This window comes from Molothrus aeneus, chromosome 18 (assembly GCF_037042795.1).
Source record: "Molothrus aeneus isolate 106 chromosome 18, BPBGC_Maene_1.0, whole genome shotgun sequence".
NCBI classification, from domain to species: domain Eukaryota; kingdom Metazoa; phylum Chordata; class Aves; order Passeriformes; family Icteridae; genus Molothrus; species Molothrus aeneus.
In genome coordinates this window covers 3179184-3203568 of record NC_089663.1, presented here as the reverse complement: position 1 = coordinate 3203568, position 24385 = coordinate 3179184, and the positions used below count along the sequence as shown (strand labels likewise).

At 43.7% G+C, this 24385-nt stretch overlaps 2 protein-coding genes across 2 annotated transcripts in view; one reads left to right on the top strand and one right to left on the bottom strand.

The window, feature by feature from the left end:
• Nucleotides 1-3260: 3260 nt before the first annotated feature.
• LOC136564481 (uncharacterized) lies at nt 3261-9790 on the bottom strand. Its single transcript, XM_066562468.1, has 4 exons — nt 9440-9790; nt 8216-8297; nt 5881-6984; nt 3261-3271 (listed from the first exon to the last, which is right to left on the bottom strand). The coding sequence occupies exons 1-4, from the start codon at nt 9788-9790 to the stop codon at nt 3261-3263; spliced, it is 1548 nt and encodes a 515-aa protein (XP_066418565.1).
• A 1745-nt stretch (nt 9791-11535) lies between these two features.
• Nucleotides 11536-24385, top strand: part of DEPDC5 (DEP domain containing 5, GATOR1 subcomplex subunit) — a 43029-nt gene continuing 30179 nt past the window's right edge. The window contains exons 1-21 of the mRNA XM_066561944.1: nt 11536-11659; nt 12248-12365; nt 13071-13158; nt 13827-13873; nt 14207-14292; nt 15090-15173; nt 15834-15883; nt 16385-16454; nt 16785-16863; nt 17801-17862; nt 18290-18359; nt 18767-18839; nt 18992-19095; nt 19412-19486; nt 20339-20473; nt 20915-20976; nt 21072-21145; nt 21647-21716; nt 22220-22256; nt 22671-22791; nt 24077-24297. Of these exons, the coding sequence (XP_066418041.1) occupies nt 12308-12365; nt 13071-13158; nt 13827-13873; nt 14207-14292; nt 15090-15173; nt 15834-15883; nt 16385-16454; nt 16785-16863; nt 17801-17862; nt 18290-18359; nt 18767-18839; nt 18992-19095; nt 19412-19486; nt 20339-20473; nt 20915-20976; nt 21072-21145; nt 21647-21716; nt 22220-22256; nt 22671-22791; nt 24077-24297 (1666 nt within the window). The 5' untranslated portion in view covers nt 11536-11659; nt 12248-12307. The remainder of the gene's footprint in view (nt 11660-12247; nt 12366-13070; nt 13159-13826; nt 13874-14206; nt 14293-15089; nt 15174-15833; nt 15884-16384; nt 16455-16784; nt 16864-17800; nt 17863-18289; nt 18360-18766; nt 18840-18991; nt 19096-19411; nt 19487-20338; nt 20474-20914; nt 20977-21071; nt 21146-21646; nt 21717-22219; nt 22257-22670; nt 22792-24076; nt 24298-24385) is intronic.

Below are 24385 nucleotides of genomic sequence, written 5' to 3'. Positions count from 1 at the left end.
CAAGGTCGATTTCAGTCCTCTTCCCACTTGTAACAAGATTGACACACAGAGAAAAATTCATTACCAATATTAACTGGAGCTACATTTGCTTGTGCCAACATCACATATGAAAAGCCATAGCATGCACAAAGAGGTTTCAATTAGCATAGAATGGTCATGGAATACAATTAAAAATGTTACTGAATGACACCCCCCCCAGCCCTTTACAATTCTTCCTGACCTGATATTGAGCATTTTACAGTGGTTCCAAGGGGTATTTGTGGCTCAGACCTCTGAAAAAAACTTTCCTACCTCAGAAATCCAGTTCCTCTGCAGTCACTCTGAATAGACCTAATGAAGTAGCTCACCTTTTGCATTATATACTCTGATGCATGGTGTGTATATTTTGCAAGGGAGAAGAAAATAGAGTTAGCCATTCTGCCAAAACAGGATAGTATTAAAGAAGCGAAGGCAAATATATTTAAATTCAGCTAAAAGACTGTTCTGTAAGAAAGGATCTTCCACGTTGAGCCATTCCTGGAGCAGAATGTGTAGATCTGGAAGAGGAGAAATTGACCCTCCAGTGCAAGCTGCCATCACCCTCTCCCTCCCAAAAAGGAGCAAGAATATACCCTGCACACATTTAATCTCAGAAATAAGGTGATGGGTTTTACCTGTTCTCGATGGCCACACTTGGCTGCCACTTGCAGTGATTGGAAAGGAGAGGAGTGATTTCGGAAGGACAGACAGCGGGACCGTGCTGACTCCATATGGACAACACCCTGCCCAGGGAGTACGGCAGTGAGGACACCAGGCCATTGGACACACACCTTGGCAGCCTGGCCCCTTTCAAACCCTGGGCCAGCTGGGATATAAACAGTCTCTGGATGGTAGGAATATGGCTGGTTAAGTTTCTTCTTCTGGTCCAAATCCTGTAACATCCAGGGGAAGAAAGTGCTAACACTGTGTGAAGGCCGAGCATGGAACAACCTCCTCTTCTTCCAGCTACAGTGTTTCTTCCAGGGTCAGGATGAACAGCAACAGTCCTGGGGTTTGTTGTGGAGTGAGAGGAATGGAGATCATTATTTACACAGGAATCTTCCTGGAAAGCTGTTGTATCTGAACAGCTCTGAGAAAGGAGAAAAGACAAAGTCCACTTTGAAGCTGGTGCTGGCGTTTCTCTGAAAACTGGGCTGTGATGTACAGAGTGCTGGGATGTAATCCCTCTGAGGTCTGTCACAGAACTGGAGTCCAATTTTATGTGAAAAGAAACTGGGAAAACTGAGGTGTCCAAGAAAGAGGCTGGAGGCTCGTGGCTTAAGTCTGAAGAAAGTATTTTGGTAGTTTCTACAGGATAAAGTGCCAAAGGCTGAAAGCTGAACATCTTGGTGCACCAGCTGTCAGCCCAGCGTGAGTGTACGTTCCTGTTAATGCAAGAAAAGGCTTCCAAGAGATTTTTAGATCTACATTGGCTGTACCTGTCACCCACTGGAAGAATTTCAGAAGAATATGGCAGGGGTTCTAAATTACGGCTGCTTTTGGCAGGGGCCAGGAGCTTGCTGGCCATTGCAGACAACTTGCTCAACAATGCTGGTTCTTTGGTACATTTTCTAAACTTCAAGCTGTTCAACAAACTGCATCTCTTGGCCCTCTGCCTTGGCATATGCACAAATCTCATGGCTGTTTCCTTTTCCACTGTCGGTGGTTTACATGGAAAGTACAAAGTTTCCAGAAGCGGGTTTTCCTGTTTAGGGAATATTTCCAGGGGAATCTCAGAGACAGGGGAACTTTTCATTGTTTTGATTTTTCTTACGGATTTTAGCTGATAGAAATTGGGAACTTTTTTGCATGTCCTTCCAGGTTGTATTTTTAATGGAAGAGGTCCTCTTAGTTTATTTGTAGTTCCTCTTCGTTTATTTGTAGTTCCAAAGGCACCAGGGATCCCATCATATCCTAAATTAAGGTTCAGGTTTTCCATTTCTGAATCCTGAGTCTTCAAAAACTGTGAACTAATAAAATCTGTGGTAATCTTTGGCCTTTTAACTTCTTGTAAAGTGCTACATAGTTTACTTTCACTGCCTCTTACAGCAACAGTCTCCTCTGAAGCACCTCCAAACCTGGTACTTCTAGATGTCATCAACTCAGCTGAAGGGCTGCATAAGAGTTCAGAACTGTGCAACATACTTGGTTGCAGTATGATTTTTGCTTTCTCCTGATGTTCTAACTTCTGTTCTTGTTGTGCCTTGCCCAACTGATGTGCTTCCATCTTTCCATACTTCTTCTGTATAAATACTTGACGTTCCTCTATTTGATCAAGTCTCTCTGAACATAAACCCCCATTTTCCTTGCAAACTGCACCCGTTGGTATTTTGTCCTGGCTTTCTGTTACTTCCTTTACATTATCTTTGCTCTGTGCATTTAATTTGTAAGGCACACACACTTCACTGCAAACCACACGGTTTGGGGATGGTTCTTTGCAACTCTCTGATAGTGTGCTCAGAGGTGGAGAAAATGTGGGCGTTGCATCATCCTGCACTTCTGGGGCAGCCTCTGTGGCAGATACAGCTCCAGCCTCACAGTCATGCACAGTTTCTGAAAGTACACTGGTACTTACTGAGTTTGGGAGCTTTGTATCATTTTGTCTTTCTTTTGAAAGATTATTTAGTTTGGATCTTGGGATTTCTTCCAAAACCTTTCCATAATTCTCAGTCCTGAGGGGGACTATTTTGCTACCAGAATCTTTAGAATCTTCCAACAAGGCCCATGAACAATCTTTGGGCAACCTTCCTCTAGGGGCTACCTCTTTCACTGTCATCTCCTGTACACAGGTATTCTTAAATTTCTCTTGACCAGGAGGACTTTTTGGTGAGCTCATGTCCATGTCTTTCACAGTTGTGGTGCAAAGCCCCTCACCTTTCAGACTTTCTTTGCTGTGGGCACAAACTCTTGAGCTTTTGGCACCATTCAGAGAGCCAGCTGCTGATTCATTCCCTGAAGATGGAGCCTCAATATTGCTGGATTTTTTCTTAACAGAAATTGTTACAGAAAGAATTTTTGTCATTGAAGTATCTTTGCTAAATTTTTTGTCTGCAGATGAAATATCTCTTTGTGTATTCTCAGGTGACACACACAGTTTTTCTTGCTCAGGCAGAGAGATGTGAGAGTTCAGAGCTGACACAGATTCTGAATCCACCCGAGTCTTAGTAGAAGTTTTCTGGAGGTCAAACTTTTCAGAATGGGATGCGCAAATACCCCTTTGATCATCAGTTTCTTTACCAGGCTCAAAAGTTAACTGTGGGCAAGAGTTATTTAAGATAGGAGTTATACTCAGACTTTCTCTGTTTTCTGTATCCGACAGCACATTTATATTTTCTGGCTTGTCTGTATTCTTAAACTTCTCTTGACCAGGAGGACTTTTTGGTGAGCTCATGTCCATGTCTTTCCCAGCTGGCATGCAAAGCCCCTCACCTTTCAGACTTTCTTTGCTGTGGGCACAAACTCTTGAGCTTTTGGCACCATTCAGAGAGCCAACTGCTGATTCATTCCCTGAAGATGGAGCCTCAATATTGCTGATCTTTTTCTTAACAGAAATTGTTACAGAAAGGATTTTTGTCATTGAAGTATCTTTGCTAAAAACTTCAGCAGAAGATGAATCACAATTATCTCTTTGTGTACTCTTGAGTGGCATACACAGCTTTTGTTTCTCAGGCAGAGAGATGTGGGAGTTCAGGGCTGACACAGTTTCTGAATCTCTCTGAGGCTCAACACAAGATTCTTGGATGTCAAACTTTCCAAAATGAGATGGACCAATGCCCCTTTGAGCATCAGTTTCTTTACCAGGCTCAATAGTAAACTGTGGGTGAGAGTTATTTAAGATAGGATTTATACTCAGACTTTCTCTTTTTTCTATATCTGAAAGCAGATTCCTATTTTCTGGCTTGTGTGAAAGACTCCCATGAATTGATGAAATGGGCAGAAATGGAGCACTAATTGTATTTTCCTGGTTCTCCACCAACCACTTTATCTTTGGCAAAGATTGCTGCATTTTGTTTCCTGCAAACACCAGCTCTGCTTTCTCTTTTGCACATTGGATAAAACGAGCCTGCTGTGAGCACTGTGCTTTGTCATCAGAAAAGTTTTCTTCAAGTGCTCCTTTATTGTTTCTTTCACATCTGTTCTCATGTTCTTGTAGTCTGATTGTCTCCTCTTCAATTAGATCACTGATGGAGTCCATGGATCCTGAAGAATCTTCATTTTTCACACCAATTAAAGAGTCCAATCCCATTACATTCTCTTGTACAGCTCCTTTAAACCTGGCTTCTCTTGCACATTTATGGTCCAACAGAGGCAGGTCACCAGCTGTTTTTAGCAGAACCTCTTCACTGTGATTAGGGTCAGTTTTGTCTCTTTCCACAGAACCGGTTATGCTTTGTGAGCCAGTGTTGGGTTGGGTGGTTAAACTTTCTAATTGTTGCTCACTGCCCAGCACTGGGACATCAGACTCAGTGTGACAGGGATGACACTGATTTCCCAAGGGACAAAGGGTCTCCTCTGTTTGGCCAGCATGTTGTGTTGGAACATTCACATTGTCCAGTGCTGGCTGTGGACCACAGCTTGAAGGGCTACACTCAGAGGGATCAGCTGTGAGCAATGGCATTTCTTCCTGCTCATGTTCTCTCTTCCATGGGCCTAGCAGAGAGTTGTAAAATCCAAAATTATGAGCACGGGTGTTTTTGTTCAAATATCTGACCAACAGCTGCTCATTAGTCCTATTTCTCTGATTGCCTTCAGGAGCATTTGGGGAATCCACAGCTCCTGTTTTATCAAACTCATCTGTCTGGGAAGCACACGTGCCAATGTGTTCTTTTGCCTCATCTCTGTCACAAACAATTTCACTGCCCATTGCTTTACAAAGATCAAATTGTTCCACAACCTCCATATTCTTATTTGAAACCTCATCTCTTGCCAAGGTAGCAGCAGACTTCTCTGCAGTATATGCTGAGCAAAACATGGTTTTTCCTGTGGGAATATAATTTGTCCCATGCAGAGCTCTACCTCTGTTGCCCCAGTCATGTTCACAAAGAAGAGATCCACGTGCCAAAGGGGTGTGTGCTTTTGGAAAGACCATTGCCTCCTTACTGTTATATCCTGATGAAGACACTCCTTCCAAATTATCCTTTTCTTCAATGTTATCAACTTCAATACCAAAAGACTGACTGTTCAGGAAAACTTCATCCACACGTGTACTCCCTGATAAGATACAGGAAGTGCTGGCAGCTGTACACTGGTTTTTTATACTCTTGTTATTACAAAGCCATGTGTGACAATGTTCATTTTCTAAACCAGTGATCACTCTCTCCATATTTCCTGCAGAAGACTTTTTATTTATTTGGGATACTCTGCTTGCTGTATTAGGGTTATCAAAAGTCATGGAATTTACAGAAGACTTGAATTTGTCTTTATGAAGCAAAACTTCAGCAACTTGTTCTGCTGGTGTTTCAGAAGCACCAATTAATTCTTTTCTAGACCAATTATCCCAAGCCTTGTCCCTGCATGAAACTTCATTATTAGTACAAGGAAGACACTCATTACAATGAGGTTCTCTTGATTTTTGTAAAACAGGAGGTAGAGTTACATTTAGTGTATAAAACAAATTTGTTTTCTTCCCAGTGGATAAGCTGTCATTACTATCAGCTTTTGCAGCTCCAGCTAAACCACCAGCCAACTCTTCTGATGTTTTATTGCTCTCAGATTCCTTTTCAAGCAGTTGTGCCTTGGGTGAGTCTTTTTCTAGCTTGGTACCAAGATGAAGACAGCTGTGGTTACTGAGAGGAGGGATTTTATTGGCAGTACTATAAAAGCATATGTCTCTCTGCCGGGTTTCATGGGAAGCAACGTTACTTGTTTCCACCCACAAACTATTTTCTTTTGTATCATTCTTGCATGGGTCACTGACAGAGAATTGCCACTGGTCCTTTTTCAACTTATCACCTTCTGACAGGAATATTTTAAATTTTTCTTTTGAGAACTCCTCAGGAGATGAAGCAACAGAACTAAAAACTGGAGAATGACACTGCTCAGAATTAGCAGCCTTTTGAACTTCAGGCCAGCGACAAATTTCAACATTATCTCCCACAGCAATTTTTCTCCAGACTTCAGCTGCTTCTTCAGATTCAGAGCTGTATGATTTTCCTAGAGCAGCACTTAATTCCCTACGATCAGTTTTTGCACTAGATAATCCTTTTTTCCTTACCACTGAGATCTGCTCCAGTGGTACAGATGTGGAGGTTTGGTTTGTTAAAAGCCCAGTTCCATGATCATAAAGAGTGTGGTGTTTGATGTTTTGGGGAAGGTACTTCTGGGGGGTTTCACTGATAATTCTGTGAACTGCAGAACTGCCTTCTGGTGGCATATTTCCAAAGTCCAGATTGCAGACGCTTTTCAGAACTGGACATAAAACGTCAGAACTTGGTGTGGAGAGTGTTCTACAGCTTTCTGCCGAGAACAACTCGTGAGGTTCATTTTGTTCAGGTACAGGACCCTTAAAGAAGTCATAAGCATCATTTTCTTCATCCTGCTGACAAGTCTGGCAATTAGCAAATGATGTACTGAATTCATTAAGAGGATTTTGTCTGGGTAACTTTTCTTCTCTAAACTCCAAAACAGATACACCATTCCCCCCTGTTCTCAATGGCATGGCAGCATGGGCTTCTGACCCACTATAGTCACTTGTTTTTTGTGGATGATCTGCAGCTGCTCCAACGTCCATGACTTTAAAAGGCTCTAAAAAACCTAAGATGCTGGTTTCTGAAACCCCAGCTCTGGCCATGACTGTGTCTATGTCTGGGCATTGACTGCCCTCAGGTGGAAGACCTGTACTCACTCTGTCATTCCTGTATCCTGCTTTACTAAATATCCTAGTCCCATCAGCCTTCATACCTTGTACTTCTTCAGTGAGCTTTGGCAGAGTTTCAGCTGTCACCTGAACATTTGCTTGGTTTTCTTCTGCATAAGAAAAAAAAAAAGAAAGCACTCAGAACCATATGCTAAATTTAGAAGGCATTCAGCTCATTAAGTACCTTTTGTTGTTGTACACAACACTCCGTGCAGTGCTGGTTACCAAATGTTCTTAAAAGTGAGAATTGATGCTATCAATTTTAGTACAAGTCTTTAGAGGAAACAACAAACAATTCCACCACAAAGCTAAGGTAACAAAACCAATCCTTTTCAATACAGACATTTCCAGGAGCAGCAAGCATTCCAAGTCCTGCACATTTCAGATTCCTCTAATATCAAGCTAGGTGAATGCAGATCCTGTAACTTAACACACAGGAAGCCATGGCCAACATTAAAATAATGCTTATTTGTAACATCAAAATTCAACATAGGCTGGGACTTGATCTGCTCCAGCCTAGAAATAGGCTGGAATTGTGTGGCCTTTTCCATTTCTTCTTCCTAGGAGACATGTCTGTCAGTAACTCATCCACAAGAAAACAAGACATATCTCATCTGCCCAAACAACTTGGATTATCCATAAAGTTTCTTCTGTAAAAGAAACTTCACAAAGAAGGTGCTAATTAACACTTCACAAAGAAGGTGCTAATTAAAAAATTACAGTTACAGTAGAATATCTTCATACTCAAAGCTTTACAGGGAACATATTTACTCAGACTTCTGCAGATCTTTTCCCTGTTTCCTAGCAAGCAACAAGACTAGATGGCATTCATCAGCTAAATACAAATTTAGGTAAAGACAGCAGGGGGAAAAAAAGAAAATAAGTACTAGATTCAGGCAAAGTGACCAAAGAGCTAGAAAATTATGGAGGAATTATAATGAAATTAATAATTACTTTAGCTGTCCTCTTTCTTTGGATTCTACACTTTTAATTGTATTTTTTTAGAACACTCAAAAATGAATGAGTAATACTTTGTATATATATATGTTATTACTGCACTCATACCTCCATCTTTGAAACAAAAGGAAATGCAAAAATCTGCTATTAACAATCTCTTCTCCTTTGGAAACAAATAACTAAAACACATCTTCTACAGAAAAGGTCTTGAGGCAAGTACATACCCTGCCAGGAGAAAGTAAAGCATTAGGTTTTGATAGTGTTATAGTTCCACAGGGTAATACTTTCTAAATGAGCCATCCCACAATCACTCATCTGTTTTAAATCAACAATAACTGGGAGAGAAGCAGGGGCTGGATGGAGATGTACAGCTAAAATAACTACCTGTGCTCCTCAGAGATCCTGCAATTTCAGTGCAATAGGTTCTCAAAGACTTTGCCTCTTGCTCATTTAGGTGAGGGTCCTCCTGAAACAGGACAGAGATATGGTCAGACATGGTTATTTATGGTTAGATAGAAAAATGGTTCGATTTTCTGAGGTGTGTCATGTCTCAGGGACTGCATCTGCTCAGCTGGGTTAGTTCAGAACAAGAAATTCATTAAGAAACCTCCAGACACATCAGCCTTGGCCAGAGGCAGCCTTGCATTGCAAGGGCTTCACACAAGCACTAAGGATGTCTCCCCAAAACATTGCTGTATTTAGCAGTAATGACATCTTGTGATGTGGCAACTAAAATGTAAGTACAGGGCTTAAAATGCAAATTGTTGAAAATTGGAATGAGAAGAGTAATCCAGTGTCCAAGTCTAGTTCACACTGCCACTAGACTCCTGGGAAGATGTGTGTCTCTATTGGAACTTGGCTTCTACTATTCCTTGGGCACAAACCCACAAACCCAGGAACAGGTGACCTAGATCTGCCAGCAAAACCACCAAACCAGATCCCACAACCAAACTACCTGCATTTAGAAATATAGGAAAATTCATCTTGAAAACTGAATGACTATAAAGAATTTAATAATTTTAATTTCACAAAAGTGATAAATCAATTTTTTAAAAAGTCAAATACATCAAACAGATATCAAAATTTGGAATTAAACACACAAAATTATGCAACGCCCAATAATTAAGGTAAAACACTCAGCTATGCACCTTTTTCTGTTATATATCTGCCTTACACCATTCCAGCAGTATTTAAGCAAGTGAAAACACTGGTATTTTAAAATACTGCTGGTCTACTGAATTATTGTCTAATTATTAGACAATAATTAGACAATTATTGTCTAATCAATTGTCTAATTGATGTGGCTCCATCTTTTTCACTGGAGCCACAACAATCCAGGTACTGACCCACACACACCCCCCTGGATGTGCCCAAGGCCAGGCTGGAGGGCGCTCTGAGCAACCTGGTCTAGTGGAAGGTGTCCCTGCCCATGGCAGGGGGTTGGAACAAGGTGACCTTCCAGGTCCTCTTCCCACCCAAACCATTTTATGATTCTTTACTGGAGGACACAAAAAAAGAACGAGGAAACCCATTGCTAAACCCACTGCCTAGAGACTCTAACCCTAAATTCAAATTATCACACAGGGATTCATTTCTGCATTCACTTACTTGTTCTGACCAGCTTTCCCCCAGAGTTAAAGGACAACATTCAGCATGATGGTCCTCAGCACCTTGTGCCTCTTCATCTTCTTTCTGGTACCCATCACCAGAACAGTCTAGTTTCCTAAAGCGTCTTTTTCTGCTTTTTTCATCCTCTGCAATGTCTCCAGCCTGTCGTAATTCTTCAGGAAAGGGTTCTGCTGGCCCATGGGAAATCACCTGGAGCACATCACCCAAATCCTGTGTCTTGTGGCAGAGGTTTCCTATGGCAGAAGTCCATGGCCCATCCCTGTGTGCCAGCACGGGCACTGGCCCATCAGACTGTGCATCCAGGCCCAGGCTGGGCCCCGGCCCTGCCATGAGGGCCCTGGAGATGCTCTCTGGCAGCCCAGTGTACAACTCCTCTATTACAGCAGACACAGAAGAATCAAGGAGAGACTCCACCCCAGATGAGAGCATCAGGGCTGTTGAAGATCAGTTGCCCCGAGCTTTTCAGTTTATCCTAAAAATAAAAGCAACGTTAAATCAACGGACATTGGATTAACCACAGAAAACCCTGAGCTGGAAGGGACCCTCAAGGATCACTGAAATCCAGCTTCTGGACTAGATTAAAATGAAAAGCTTAATTCCTCAAGATTCAAGTATATGTGTTTAAGAAAGATACTTCCAAATATGTCTTTAAGAAAGGAGCTGAGGAAGATTTGAGTATCTAAGGAAATGCTTCATGAACAAATGAAGAGAGTAAAGCCAAATAGATATTCCCAAGCCTCATTTCCACATTCACACATCTCCCTGCAGATTTAACCACATCTTCTGAATAACCTCAGAAGAGGGGTTTGTATCCGACATCCTCCTCCTTCACTAGAACCAAAGCATTGTTGGATTTCCTGGGATTTTCATGAGTTTCTAGTCTTTGGAAAAAAGCTCCAAGTTTCCTTCACATTCTGTACCACAAACGAACACTGCCTAAGCCATCAACCACCAGCCTGTGCCTGTCATTTTGTGCTGTCCCGCAGTGCAGAGGTGCCTTGTGCCAGGACACAGCCCCGCTCCGGATCCGCTTCGGCCCGGAACTGAACACGGGCAGCGGCTTTGTGAGCACGGGACAGGAGCCCCGCCTGAGCCGACACCGCTGCTGTCGGTACCGGGACAACCCCGCCGTGCAAACGCCGCCGTCAATCGCTCCCGGAGGCTCACGGACAGGAGCGGGCTAAGCCAGGCCTTTAGAGGAGCCCCAGTGACTCAGTTTAACCAAACTCGGGCTCATCACCGAGCGCTGGTCTGTGCTTCTCTAGCAGCCGGTACAGACACCGGGGAAACTCGCACCAGCCTCCCGGGAACACGGGAGGCCACTGGTCCCAGGAGAGCATCACCGTCCCGGCGGTGCCGCCCGAGCCCAGCCGCGCCGGAACCGGGGGCAACCCTTTGTTCCGAGCTCCGCCGCAGCGCCGACAGAGCCGCCCCCGAGCCCCGCTCCTTCTCCGCGGCAGCAGCCTCGCACCGGCCAGAGCCGAGGGTCCGCAGCTGCGGCGGCGCACCGGAGATCGCCGCTCTCGGTAATTACACAACCGCCGGTGTCTCCCCCGCGCCCGGGCTGAGCACGGCCCGCGCCGCCCACTCGGGCCCGCTCCAACTCCCGGCGGGCGGCGGCGCGCGCAGGAGGCGGGGCCCGCCCGGCGCACCCCGCGCCCCGCCCGCTGCCGTTACCTGAGCGGCGGCGGCCGCCGGCCCCGCTGAGCGCGCCCGCCGCGCCGCGCCCCGCCCCGCGCGCATCACTTCCGCATCCGGGGCGGGCCCGCGCGCGGAACCGGCAGCGCGGCTGTGGCCCCGCCTCCGGCAGCGCCCGCCCCGCCCCTCACCGGGCCGGGTCCATCCCGCCCCCGCGGTGGGCGTGTCCCCCGCTCCTTCCCACGATGGCGGCGCGGGTGTCACGTGGCGCGCGGCCCCGGACGCGGAAGTGCCGCGCGGTACCCGCGGGACGGCACCGGCAGGGCAGGGCCGGGCCCCGCGTTGGGCACTCCGCGAGCAGGGCCGGGACTGCGCCGCGCTCTGCTCTGCTGTGGCACGCTCGGCCCCGGCCGCGCTGCCCCGGGGCTGTGAGCGGCACGCAGCGTTGAGGTGTCCGGGCTTCCTTCGCGCCCGGACTGCGCCGTTCTCCCCGGTGTCCTTCCCCCGGGGCTCTGCCGGAGCCGCCGCGCTGCTCGCTCTGCGCTACTGCCCCCCGTGCGGGTAAGGACCCTGGCGGGCCCCTGTGCCCGACCGGCCCTCGCCGCTGCTCCGGGCAGGCACTCGGGTATCTCGATGCGCTTCTCCTTCCCTGTAAGCGAGCGGCCGAATGGACGCACGGTTCCATGGCTGTTTCCTGACTGTAGGCACGGCAGCGGACTGGAACCGCTTGGCTTTGTTTGCTCTCCGCTCCGGCCCTGCTCTTTGAGGCGCCCTCGGTGTGGATCTGCCGCCTCGCAGCACCAAGCGGCGCTGCTTTCCAGACCCGCACCACTTCCAAGTTACAGACTTTGTTTTAACAAATTTTAGTTATACGGGGCTTTTTCCCCCACCATGACTTTCTAGCTCGGTCATTGACTTTTTGTAAAGCACTTCTGCAAGCTCAACCCTTTAATCTATTACAAAAGCTCACTTTTAGTCCCTCTCTCCTTGTGCCTGTACCTGTAGCTGCTCCGCACTCTCCTGTGCTGGGCGCAGCTCTGCCGCGCTGCGGTGAAATCGGCCGGGACAACGCGCTGTGTTCACGTGCAGAACGTAAACAATGGTTCTGCATTGACAAGAGATCTGTGTTTGCTTTCCTTTCTATGTTAGATATGCAAGATGCCTTTAACCGTCTTGGCTCGAAGCGTCTGAGAGGAACTGGAGCTCAAGATGAGAACCAACAAGGTGTACAAGCTCGTCATCCATAAGAAGGGGTTTGGAGGCAGCGGTCAGTATCTCCTTGCTCATAACAGTGAGACCAATACTCAATTGAAAGCAATTGTTTTATTGTAAAATTGCAGTTGTAAAAGAGTGAAGATGTAACAAGCAGTATTTCCAGCCAGAGTCTGAAAGGCCCTTTCTGATAACAGGATACAGCAAAATAAATGCACGTTTGTTGGAAGAGACCAAGATTGTATCTAAAAAAAATTGCTTTATTTTTTCTTCCTCCCTTTTGTTGCAATACTTTTCTCTTGATGTGGTGTTTCTAGTCACCCTAATGAGCGGCATATATGGTATATACGTCAGTGACTTATGACTGCACATAGATGTGTTTCTGAGCACTAATAACAGTGCCACTGATTGGATTGCTCACTGTTTCTAGACTTACACATTGATAAATCTTGTTGAGATTCTATAGTTGTCTACTTTCCTGCTGGTGTTTGTTATATGAAAAGTACAGAAGATGATTCTGGTTGCCTAAATAAGACACAGTCTTTTGTGAGCACTTCTTTTGTGAAAGTTCTGTTGAGTTATTTATGCCTGCAGGAGTGGCTGGGTGGGGACCCTGTCATGTGGGGAATAGAAAGCATTTTGCTAATGTGTTCATCTTGGTTTGGAATATTTATGTGTGCTGAGCTGTTGTAGGCAAACATGCAGGTGTCTGTGTTTAGTATATGTCTGTTCACTGCCCTCATTCATTTCTGTCTTGTAGATGATGAACTGGTGGTGAATCCTAAAGTATTTCTTCAAATCAAGCTGGGAGATGTTGTGGAAATTGCACATCCCAATGATGAATACAGGTGAATTCTCTTTGCTGATATCAGTGAGGTTGAACACTGAAAGGATCTGTTCCTGTGTAGTGCTTTCTCGAGTGAAAGGCTTTTAGGGCTGACATAACTTTGCTTCAGGATGCTGCCATGATTTTTTTCTGCCTAAAGAGAAGTAAAGAGGTTAACTTTAACAAGAGTGCTTCCTTAAAATTTATGGAATTCTTTGTGTTTGGTGTTAGTTTGCTGATCTTCTGTAGGCCAAGTAGCACCTGAATATAGAATTGACAATGTCTGTATCCTCTTCCTAGATCTGCTGTTACCTAAGGATTATTCTTCTATCCTACAGTATATCCTAGTCAAAATTAAAATTTTGTGGCCTTGTTGTATGAACCTGTTCATCCTTCAGCCTCTGTCTGAAAGGCAGCAGTACACTTGTGTGAGGATCTGAGAGGTTTTGTGTGACCTGGTTTTCCATTTGTAGTTTCATCTTTACCTCAAGAATGCCTCATAATTATGGAGAGTGTAAGGAGCAAGACAGAGAGACAGGTGGAGAGGATGGTGTATGAACCCTTCTAGAAAATATTAATGTTTCTTTTTAGCTTATCCTGTAGTCCATGTTACTAAATAGTTTTGTGTGTGATTTACCAGAGACTGTTGGTATCTCAACTTATCTACCTTTTTTCTCTTCTCCGTGCTAGTCCCCTGCTTCTCCAAGTGAAGTCACTTAAGGAAGATCTGCAGAAAGGTAAAACTTGAGACTTATGCACAATAAAATCATAGGAAGGGTAACATGGCTGGGCTGTACCTGTGACTGGCTAGCATGTGTGTTTCATTTCATATGAAAATCAATGCTTTGTCTGTTTGGCAAGGGGAGGATTAGAATTTTAACAGAAAAGGGGCAGTTAGTTCTAAATCTGCCTTTGTTTGGGTAACACAAGTATGGTTTAAGCAAACCTGGCCTTTTGGCCTGAAATCTGTGTTTCATGGCAGTCTGACTGTGCTGGTTTTGTGCCTGTAAACCACTTGGAACCTGTTGGTGACATTGACTTCTCTGCTGTCCTTTCTTGTTCCCTGGCAGAAACCATAAGTGTGGACCAGACAGTGGCACAGGTGTTCCGCCTGCGGCCGTACCAGGATGTCCATGTCAATGTTGTTGACCCCAAGGTCTGTGCTTTTGCCACTTGTTTCCATCCATTCCATCACTTGACTCAAGTTACAGCCCTGTGACTTTGCATCTACAGTAGTCTGGGGGGGAAAAAAGGCTTTTAGTTTTTGTTGAAAGCTATTTAGTCTTCTTCTCTAAGAAAGTGAGCCTTAGGCTTTTGAATTATTTGTTAGTTTGTTATGTGTCTCTTCTCTCCCTACAATCTCTGTTCTCTTTTTGAACTCTATGATTCTGCTTCAACAGAGCTTGGGAGAAATGTAGATATTTTCACATATATTTAAATTTCAGAAATTCATGAGAACCAGGCACAATAAAGAAAAGCAGAAAGTAGCCTAGTCAAAAGAAGAGCCATGGCCTGGATTTGCTTTATTTGGTACCACAGAGCCTCTTAAAGAGAGGCATTTCCTGTAAATGTTCCAACTATTTAAAGAGCTGCAGTCAGAACTTACATTCTGCACAACACAAAAGTCTGCAGGAAATGAGGTTTCCTTAATGTCATCAACAATGGCAATAATTTATTTCAGCTTCCAATGTGCACTAGACTTACAGTACAGATTCATTCCTTGGGCTTTTTCTGATCACACTGAGCAATGATTGCAGCTCACAGTAGTTGAGGTACATGCACAACTTTGTTATTTATTTGTATGGGCTTCCCCTTTATCTTGCAGTTTTAGGGACATTGACTTGCTTTTGAATGGCCCCTCTTGTAACATTTGGTTATTAAATGAACAGATTGGTGTGCCCTACTTAAAAACACCCACTAAAATCTGAGCAGTGTTTTTCATCCATTTCCCAGGAGGTGACCTTGGACTTGGTGGAGCTGACATTTAAAGATCAGTACATTGGGCGTGGGGATATGTGGAGGCTGAAGAAGAGTTTGGTAAGGCCCCTGCTGCCCTTGGGCAGGGTGCAGGTGATGAACCCTTATCTTTTGCTTGCTGAGAAAGAAAAGAAGTGCTTTGCAAAATGCAGAGAGCCAAAGACAGTGCCTGCAGCTCCTGAGGACTTTGTGCTTTGAGTGACACATCAGAGTGGGAGAAATGGGTGTAAATGTTGCAGAAAAACAAATCCCATCATTTCCTACTCCACTGGTATAATTCTGATTACTGCCTTGGGCATTAAAAATGCTGTAGAGAGTTTTTTTGCTTATGTTCTGAATTTTAATGATTGCTACATTTGGAAGGAATTGAATCCAAATGTTTTTCAAGTAGAAGTGTGCTGAAGTGTCCCCTCCCTGAGAGTACCACTTAATAAGCAGCTATTAGAACATCTTCTGCCTGCATCTTTGAAGTGCAGTCTTTAGTTCCTCTAAGTGCAGTGAATTAGGCAAATAATCCCAGTTAGAGCTGATCTGTGTTAAATGATTTTCTGTGTCTGTTACAGAGGTTCTGTAGGCTGAGCTATTACTTGTAACTACACTGAATGGGTTTTGTGACTTCTGTCATAAAAATCATGTTTGAGTGCCAGTGGGTTTTATGTACATTGTTCTTCTCACTTTGAGCCTGCTCTTCTTCTAACACCTGTAACTCTTCTTTCCTAGGTCAGCACATGTGCATATGTCACCCAAAAAGTTGAATTTGCAGGTATCAGGTCAGTGCCTCCTCTGAGGGCTTACTGTTACTTACTGCTTTAACTTCATAATTTTTAAGTATCCAACTGGAGACTCTTCTCTGAAAACTCCTCCATGTTTCATTGTTCCCTCACTCATCTACAGATTTCTGTCTGCACCATGGGGTGGGGGAAGGCTTCTATCTGGTTTGGGGTAAAAGAAACTAATAGTAGGGCAGCCAGCTACACTTGTGGCCTCTGATGGAGGCCAAATAATTTTATTTTTATCTCTTTGAATATTTACCCCCCTTCCTAAGCTGTACTAATAGTTCAGAGGAGATTACTTCAGTTGCTTTTGGGGTGACACAGGGACCAGGAAATATGCAAATGCAGAGGGAAATGGCTCTTTGACATACTTTGGGTTAAACATCAGGTTTTAACCAAATAAGTCCATCCTTGACTGCAGATTTGGTTACATCTCTTACTTGCTCAAATACTGATTCTCCAATCTTCATATTCAAATATTCTGAACTTTTCTTTCAGAGCCCAGGCAGGTGAACTGTGGGTAAAGAGTGAGAAAGTCACTTGTGGATACATCAGTGAGGACACCCGGGTAAGAGTTCAGGAAACAGGGGAAAGCAGTTTTTCCCTTCTTTTCCTTTCCTGCCAGGATTTTTGTAATTCTGCCTTGCCTGCAGATTTGTGTGGACCATTGGAATTGGCTGTGTTGTGAGGTGAAAAATGGCAATAAGTTCAGGACAATGAATCATTATTGAACTTCAGCTCTGCTAGGAATGACTTATTAGAGGGGAAATGCCAACTTGTCAGAGAGGAATGTCCCTGTGATGCCAGAGTTGGATGAGTTGCTGTGTAGTTGACCTCTTCATTTGGGCCTTCTAATGAATGTACTTGGTTTTAAATGAGGTCTTGCCTTCCTTTGCAGGTGGTCTTCCGCTCCACTTCTGCCATGGTTTACATTTTTATCCAGATGAGCTGTGAGATGTGGGATTTTGATATTTATGGTATGTAGGGAACTGTGGCTGTGGCTGGTCACAGCTGTCCTTTCTGCCCCTGCTATTTTTTTCTGCTACTACCAGCAAGCTAAAATATCCTGCCTTTAGCCTAAGCAGTGCTCCAGGGTGTGCTGTGGTGTTTCCTTAGATCATTCCTTGCAGTGCCACCCATTTCTGTCCCTGTCTGTGCCATCCTCCTCCTGTCCCTGTAGAGCCTGGGTACCATTATCTATGTCAGCCATGAAATCACTGTGAGCACTGGAAAGGTTTTCTATGGAAATGAACATGTTGGGTGATGGGGGCAGGTGCAAGTTTGTGAATCCTGAAGCCAGAAATGTGTGGAAGTCCTGTGCAAAGAGGACCTTGATGTTCTATATTTCTCTAGACATTGGCTTCTTGAGGAAGTGAAACCTGCCTTAGCCCAGGTTGAAGTTGGTAGCTTCAGCTGGAAGTATTACAGCTTTAGGCATTAAGAATGAGTCACTTCTCTGTTGTCATCCTGGTTTTTTTCTGGCTTAATTCTTTAGCAAACCTCTTGCCACTTCCTTTGACCATGTGTTTAGGCATATGGAACTGGGCAACTATTCAAATCAGAGCAGGGGATCAGTTGAGCATTTTCTGCCTAAAACACAGTACAGATGCTTTCACAGCATGCTGCCAACGTGTTGGAAAAAGGAATTAAAGGTCTGATCCTTCTGGCATTGTCTTATGTTTGCATCCTCTGAAAAAAATGATGCTTTTAAATCTTTTCTTCATAAAACAGTCATGCTTTTTAATCTTTTTACCATCTTATCTTAGTGATATTGCCCTTTATTATGCACACAGCTGCTCGAGATTTAATAATTATAATTGTCCTAGAATCTTAGGTTTAGATATGCCCCATATCTAACTTCTATAGATGAAGTAACTATTGTTATCTGATGTTTGGGACATTTTTATTTTGCAGGGGATCTATACTTTGAGAAAGCTGTGAATGGTTTCCTTGCTGACCTCTTCACAAAATGGAAGGTAAATAGTTGACTGAGTTCAGTTTTAGTTTTTTATTTTTCTGTAATTGTTAGGGGCATCTCTCTGAACAGTAACACATCAGAATATCAAATTGCTGTGGGTATAAACAAACTGTGTCAACTGTCTGTTTTCTTAACAAAAATCTTGGCAATTACAGAGAGGAGCTTCTTTAGAGACTGGTGGAGAGTGCTCCTGGTAAATGTGATATGGCCAAGCAGCACAGAATCTGCAGGACAGACCATTTGGTATTTCAGAGAGGCTGATGGAGCACTCCTGCAGATCCATTAATGCAACAATCTAGGTTTTGTTAGTTACCTTTGCTTCTAGCTATGAGGGAAGAAAGGCTGTTACTATATGTGTATATACACAACTTTCTACCAAATGTGAGTTTTCATATTCTCTTTTTGCATTTGTTCTTCCTGGACAGGAGAAGAATTGCAGCCATGAAGTGACAGTGGTTCTATTTTCGAGAACATTTTATGAAGCAAAATCTATAGGTATGCAAATTCTCTATTTTCTTGTTTCCATTTTTAAACCGATCTTGTCTCTTGAAAGTTGGTCACAGGCTGACAGGGACTTTTTTCTCTTTTTTTAATTGCCATTTTCAAAGTATTCTCTACCAAGCACAGTAGGTACACAGCCATTGTTATGAAAGTACTGCAGTCAAGACCTTACACAGAAGAGTGCTGCAAATTTTCCTCATCATACTCAAGCTGTCATATTGGTTTAAAAGCAGTTTTTTATTGTATAGGAGGTCTGATATTTCTTTTTAGTTTGCTTGCTGGAGGCTTTTTGTTGTTTTTTTAGTTGTTTATTTTTACTGGAAATAACAGTTTTTTCTGGAAAAGATTAGTCATTTCTATAGAAGAGCATAAGATAAGATGTGTTTTTCCTTCCATTTCAGATGAGTTTCCTGAAACACATCGTGCATCAATTCGGCAGGATCACGAGGGAAGATTTTATGAAGATTTTTACAAGTATGTTTTCCTCCCAGTTCTTTTCACCTCTTGTCCCACACTGTGTGTGCAACCCAATGCACCCTTTTGTGCAATTCTTTATAGTTTGTTCATCCCTCTCATTTCCCCTCATAGCTTCTTTCCTGGGCCTCATCAGGCTGTGTTTTCTCTAGAGTTGTAGTGCAGAATGAGAGGCGGGAGGAGTGGACCTCCTTGCTTGTGACCATTAAAAAGCTTTTCATCCAGTATCCTGTGTTGGTACGACTCGAGCAAGCAGGTACAAGAATCTTCCTTTCCCTGCTTTTATCCTTTGTTCTCTCCTCTTTTTTAAAAAAATGATTTAGCTTTTCAGTGAACTATCCATGTTTAGTTGGAGTCTGGTGTCATGCTACTTAGTGCTCTCCTGGCTCGGTAATTTGCCTCAGTTTTTCTGTGGAACTTAATAACATCAATTTTACCATTTACATTTTGCCATTTACATTTTTGAACCAATAGTATTTAGTACAGGTGTAATTTTCTGTGGGTTTTTTATTATATAAAGCTAGTATACAGGAATAATGATTTGGATTTTTCCCTTCTGAATACTTTTCCAGAGGGCTTTCCTTCAGGTTACAATTCTACCTCAGCACAAGGGAACTACCTGGAGGCTATAAATCTTTCCTTCAATGGTAAGTTACAGGCAATGGGTAAAAATACAACCATTAAAACAGCTGCCATTAAATGGCTGTGGACTTAGGTTACTTCTTCCTTAACACTATGAAGAGGAGGGGAATATTAGGGGGTCACCTGCCTTTCTCTGAAAAGAAACATCCAGGGTGTTCTGACAGTATTGCTGCTTTCTTGTCACTGTCATATTTTCTGAAAAATTCTCTTTGCCCAGGATTTTCTCCTGGGAAGCTGAGAAGCCTCAGCTTCTCCTGTTTTGCTGCTTTGGAATGTGGTCTGGAGATTGTTTATCCAACATGTGAATTGTTTTTACTTAATGGCCAATCACAGCCAGCTGTGTTGAGCCTCTGAGGAGTCACGAGTTTTTATTATTCATTCTTGTTAAGCCTTCTGTCTGTATCCTTCTCTTTCTTTAGTATAGTTTTAGTATAGTATTCTTATAACACCACACCACACATAACATGAAACAAAACATAACATAAAACATAACATAACATATAACATAAAACGCATAAGACATGACACAATGTAACATATACCACATGACACAACATAACATATATAACACAACATAACATATAACATATGACACAACATAACATATAACATATGACACAACATAACATATATAACACAACATATACCACATGACACAACATAACATATATAACACATGTAACACAATACAACATAACACATAACATATAACGTATCCTATAACATAAAATAATGTAATTAATATATAAAATATATAATATATAATAATAAATCAGCCTTCTGAGAGCATGGAGTCACATTGCTCATCTCCCCCTTGTCCTGGGGACCCTCACAAACCCTCCGTTTCTCTGTGGCAGTGTTTGACAAGCATTACATCAACCGCAACTTCGACCGCACGGGGCAGATGTCGGTGGTGATCACGCCCGGCGTGGGGGTGTTCGAGGTGGATCGGCTGCTCATGATCCTCACCAAGCAGCGCATGATTGACAACGGTAAATAACTCTGCCTCTCTGCAGGCAAACCCAGCTGCTTCTGGCTGTGAAAAAGTATCTGCTGTAAGCTGTGTGCTGTGTCCTTAGCTGCAAGACTTGTGTCTGCACTGGGTATTGAAATGAGCAGATTTTCAGAGTGCTTACAGGCATTTAGTTTCTTTTGTTTGTGACAGAGAACTTCACCTCTCTGTGCAAACCTTTCTCTTAAAGGATAATCTGGCACAAGTTGCATTAGTTTAGGAAAATAATTTCTGGTATCCCCACAGGTACTGTTGGTTTGTAGCCATACCATGGGACCATTAACTAGCATTTTTCAGTATTATTGCCTCTTATAACATGATGTGAATACACATTGGGTCTTCAGTTCAGATTGGTAATCTGTTTTGTCTTAGCATATCAGTCCTGCTTGGATAGCTGAACCCTACTCTTGTCTCTTTACAGGGATAGGTGTGGATTTGGTGTGCATGGGAGAGCAACCCTTGCATGCTGTCCCACTCTTTAAGGTAAGGCTGCTTTCCCTTCCCTTGTTCCTGCTACAAGTGTTACTCATTTTGTGACTGGCTGGGTACAGGTAGTTGCTTCTCAATTACTCTTGCAGCTCCATAATCGTTGTGGCCCTGGTGACTCACGAATGGGTGATGACTACAATATCCCACACTGGATAAATCATAGGTAGGTGAATTCTATCAGCTTTTGCTAAACACTTCTGCTTTGCTTTACTCTTCATAATCTCTTGAATTCTCTTTCTTATCTCCTCTGCTTTCCTTGTGAAGCAAAGGAAATATTACATTATTCTTGCAGAACTCTGGGCATTAATGCAACCTGACAGGGTTTTCAAACAGCTGGTGTGAATCACTGCAGTTGTGTAAATCAGGAAGAGTTATGTAAATGGCACAGTAGCAATGGATGTCTTTCTGTAGAAAGAGAAAATGAACTGAGCAATACAGGTGCTAAGCATATTAAGAAGTGTCTAGACTGAGGCTGTGTAAGTATCAAAGCCCTGTCTTTAGGCAAAGAGTAGCTTCTTTCAACCATCCTTCAGTGTTTTCCACACTTTTTTTATGCACAGAAAGGTATCCCTTTATTCAATAGCTGACCCAGGTTCCTGGTCTGCTTACTGTGTAGCACACCAACTGTGTTGAGTTCTTAAAGCCACACTTTTTTTTCTTTCAGTTTCTACACATCCAAAAGCCAACTCCTGTGTAACAGCTTCACTCCACGGATCAAGCTGGCAGGAAGGAAGGTGGGAATTTTCTGACTTCTATTTTCTTACTAGCTTGTCCCATAGCTCTTCTCAATCAAGCATCACAAGTATTCCAACAGCTGGAACTAAGTTTTTGTGTTCAAAGGCTGTGAAAGCAAAGCTGCAAGGTTTGTTGTGGGGATTGTGAATGAGAGGCAGTTTGTAGGTCTTTCCTTCCTAAGTTAAACTGGGTGAGAAATGTTTTAGCCACCATAAAAATTAGTTTCATTCTGTAACAAAGAACTGTATGGAGAGGAAGAAAGGTGTTGAACATTGTGCTTTTCACACAGGTCTGTGGAAAGTATCAGTATTTAATATTTCTGAAACTGTCTGGCTGCCTCACTGAGTCAGCAAGCTAAACTTTGTCTGCTTGGTCACACTGGGGATGTTTCTTTAGAAAATGCTGACTGATTCCCTCCCCTCTGTCTTTTGTTGCTCTTTTTTTTTTTTCTTTCTTGTTTGTTTTTTTGATCACTTCACACTTCCTTTGTGGGATCCTCCAGCCACTGACAGAGAAAGCAAAAAATAATCGTGATGCCTGTAAGTAATTCTGTTCTGGAATGATCTGTCCCACTCACTCCCAAAACTAACCAAGACCTGCAGGAAGACAATGACACTTCAGCCCAAGGAAGGCACAATTGTTACAGAAAACCATCAAACTCATATTTGAGTATTTCCCACATTTGTTATTTGGGATGCTAATGTGCATGTGCCAGTTGACTTTTTGGCAATTATTAATTTAGTGTTTAGGATGTATGGGGGAAAGACATTATGGCCTCAGCCAGCCTGAGGCACCACCTTTGATAATTGAGCTGCTGCAGCTGCTCTGCTCATGACACTTTGGGATTTCTTCTGGAATAGATACTTTCCTTGGGGGTGGGAGGTGGATACTCTGCCTTGCCGACCTTGAACATTGTTGAAAGATGTTCCAGTGCTGTATGACTTTTATTTCAGCATTAGGAGCTCCAAAGGATGCTGAGAATGCCTTGCCCATCCAGGTGGATTATGATGGCTACGATGCCCAGGTGTTCAGACTGCCGGGCCCAGCCAGAGCCCAGCGCTGCGCCACTTTCAGGTGAGAGGCTTGGGAGTGCCCTGCTTCTGGAGTAGCCATGTTATGGTGCTTGATACAGAAAACACTTGGAGAAATACAAAGAGAATTGGTCTCCACATGCTCACAGTTGAACAAAAAGCTTCATCTCTGTCTGATCTTCATGGCTGGTTGTCTGGTGTTTTACTTCTAAAATAGTGGGTGGGATCTAGGAAAAAGCATAAATCTATTTTTCTTTAAATCTTTCATTTTGTTTGAAGTGGAATAAAGTTAGTCTATCTAGCAGACTTTTCAAGGGGGTTAAGGAAGTATTTGCACATTAGACTTGCACAGGGTTGTAGAAATAGGTTGTTCAATGCACTGGTTAGTAACTGGTGAACAGAGTGGTGAGGAATCCTCCCTGGAAATGATGCTTGTCTGAATGAGAGAAGAAGCAGAAAAGCTGAGTGCAGGTTCTCAACTATTCCATGTCCTTTTGTCTGTTCATTTGAGCAGCCTGTAGGAACCCATGCTTATAGTAAATCAGGGCAGCCCCAGCAAAGGGAGAAAATGACAAGGAGGACTCCATTGGTATCAGAGGCTAATTAATTGCTTTATTATGCTATATTACACTACATCTTAACTGAATCTGCACAAACACCCCACTCAACTGCACAGAATCTGGTGACTGTCATCCAATAGTCCTGACACACACAGGGATTCAATTGGTCAATGAATCAAAACACTCACACCAGAATCCAGTTACCAATTACCAATTCCCTTCAGGTAAACAATCTTCCACAATGCATTCCACTTGTGAACAACAAGAGGAGCAGCAATTGAGATAAGAATTGGTTTTTCTTTCTCTGAGGTTCAGAGAATGAGAATCCCAGAAGATATCCTTGGGAAGTTGTGCCCTGCTTTTCTCTGTGAAGAGGAATGTGGCCACACATGCTGAAAGATACCAGCACAATTTAAACAGTTCATAATTCCAAGGAGTTTCCCTATAGCTACGTGGTTCTGTCACTGTGGGCTGAGGTCTCTAGGCTCGGCCACATCTCTGCCAGGTTGGTGTGGTGTCTGTAGGATTGCAGAGGGAGCTGAGCAGGTCCTTTCACAGCCCTTGTGCTGGAAATGTTCCAGTGTTCTTGTGTTGTGTGATGCACAGAAGTATAAATTACCCAAGCAGTCAAAAAAGATAGTGGTGGCTTCCCTGTAATGCTCTTCTTGAGTTCACCTGCTGAGCACTGAGTCTTTTGCATGCCTTGAGCCTGTGCCAGGGCCCTGCTACCCTGGCCTTGACGTCTGTTTGCTGCCATCCCGTGAGCAGGTCGGTGCGGGAGCGGGAGAGCCGCACCAGGAAGAGCTCCAGCTCGTACGACGTCTCGTGCAGCCCGTCCCTGCAGGGCCGCGCGCTGCCCCCCGAGGAGGTGAGGAGCCAGGCTTCTGACGACAGCTCCCTGGGCAAGATCTCCAACATCCTGATGATCCCACGGCCCCACCTGCACCAGTGTGAAGTCAGCAGCTCCTTGGGCTACACCAGCACCAGAGGTCAGCCTGGGGCATGTGGGAAGGCGCCTTTGGTGGGGAGAGAAGGGGGAAGTTTGTGTTGGTGGAGATGGTGCTTGTATTGACACTC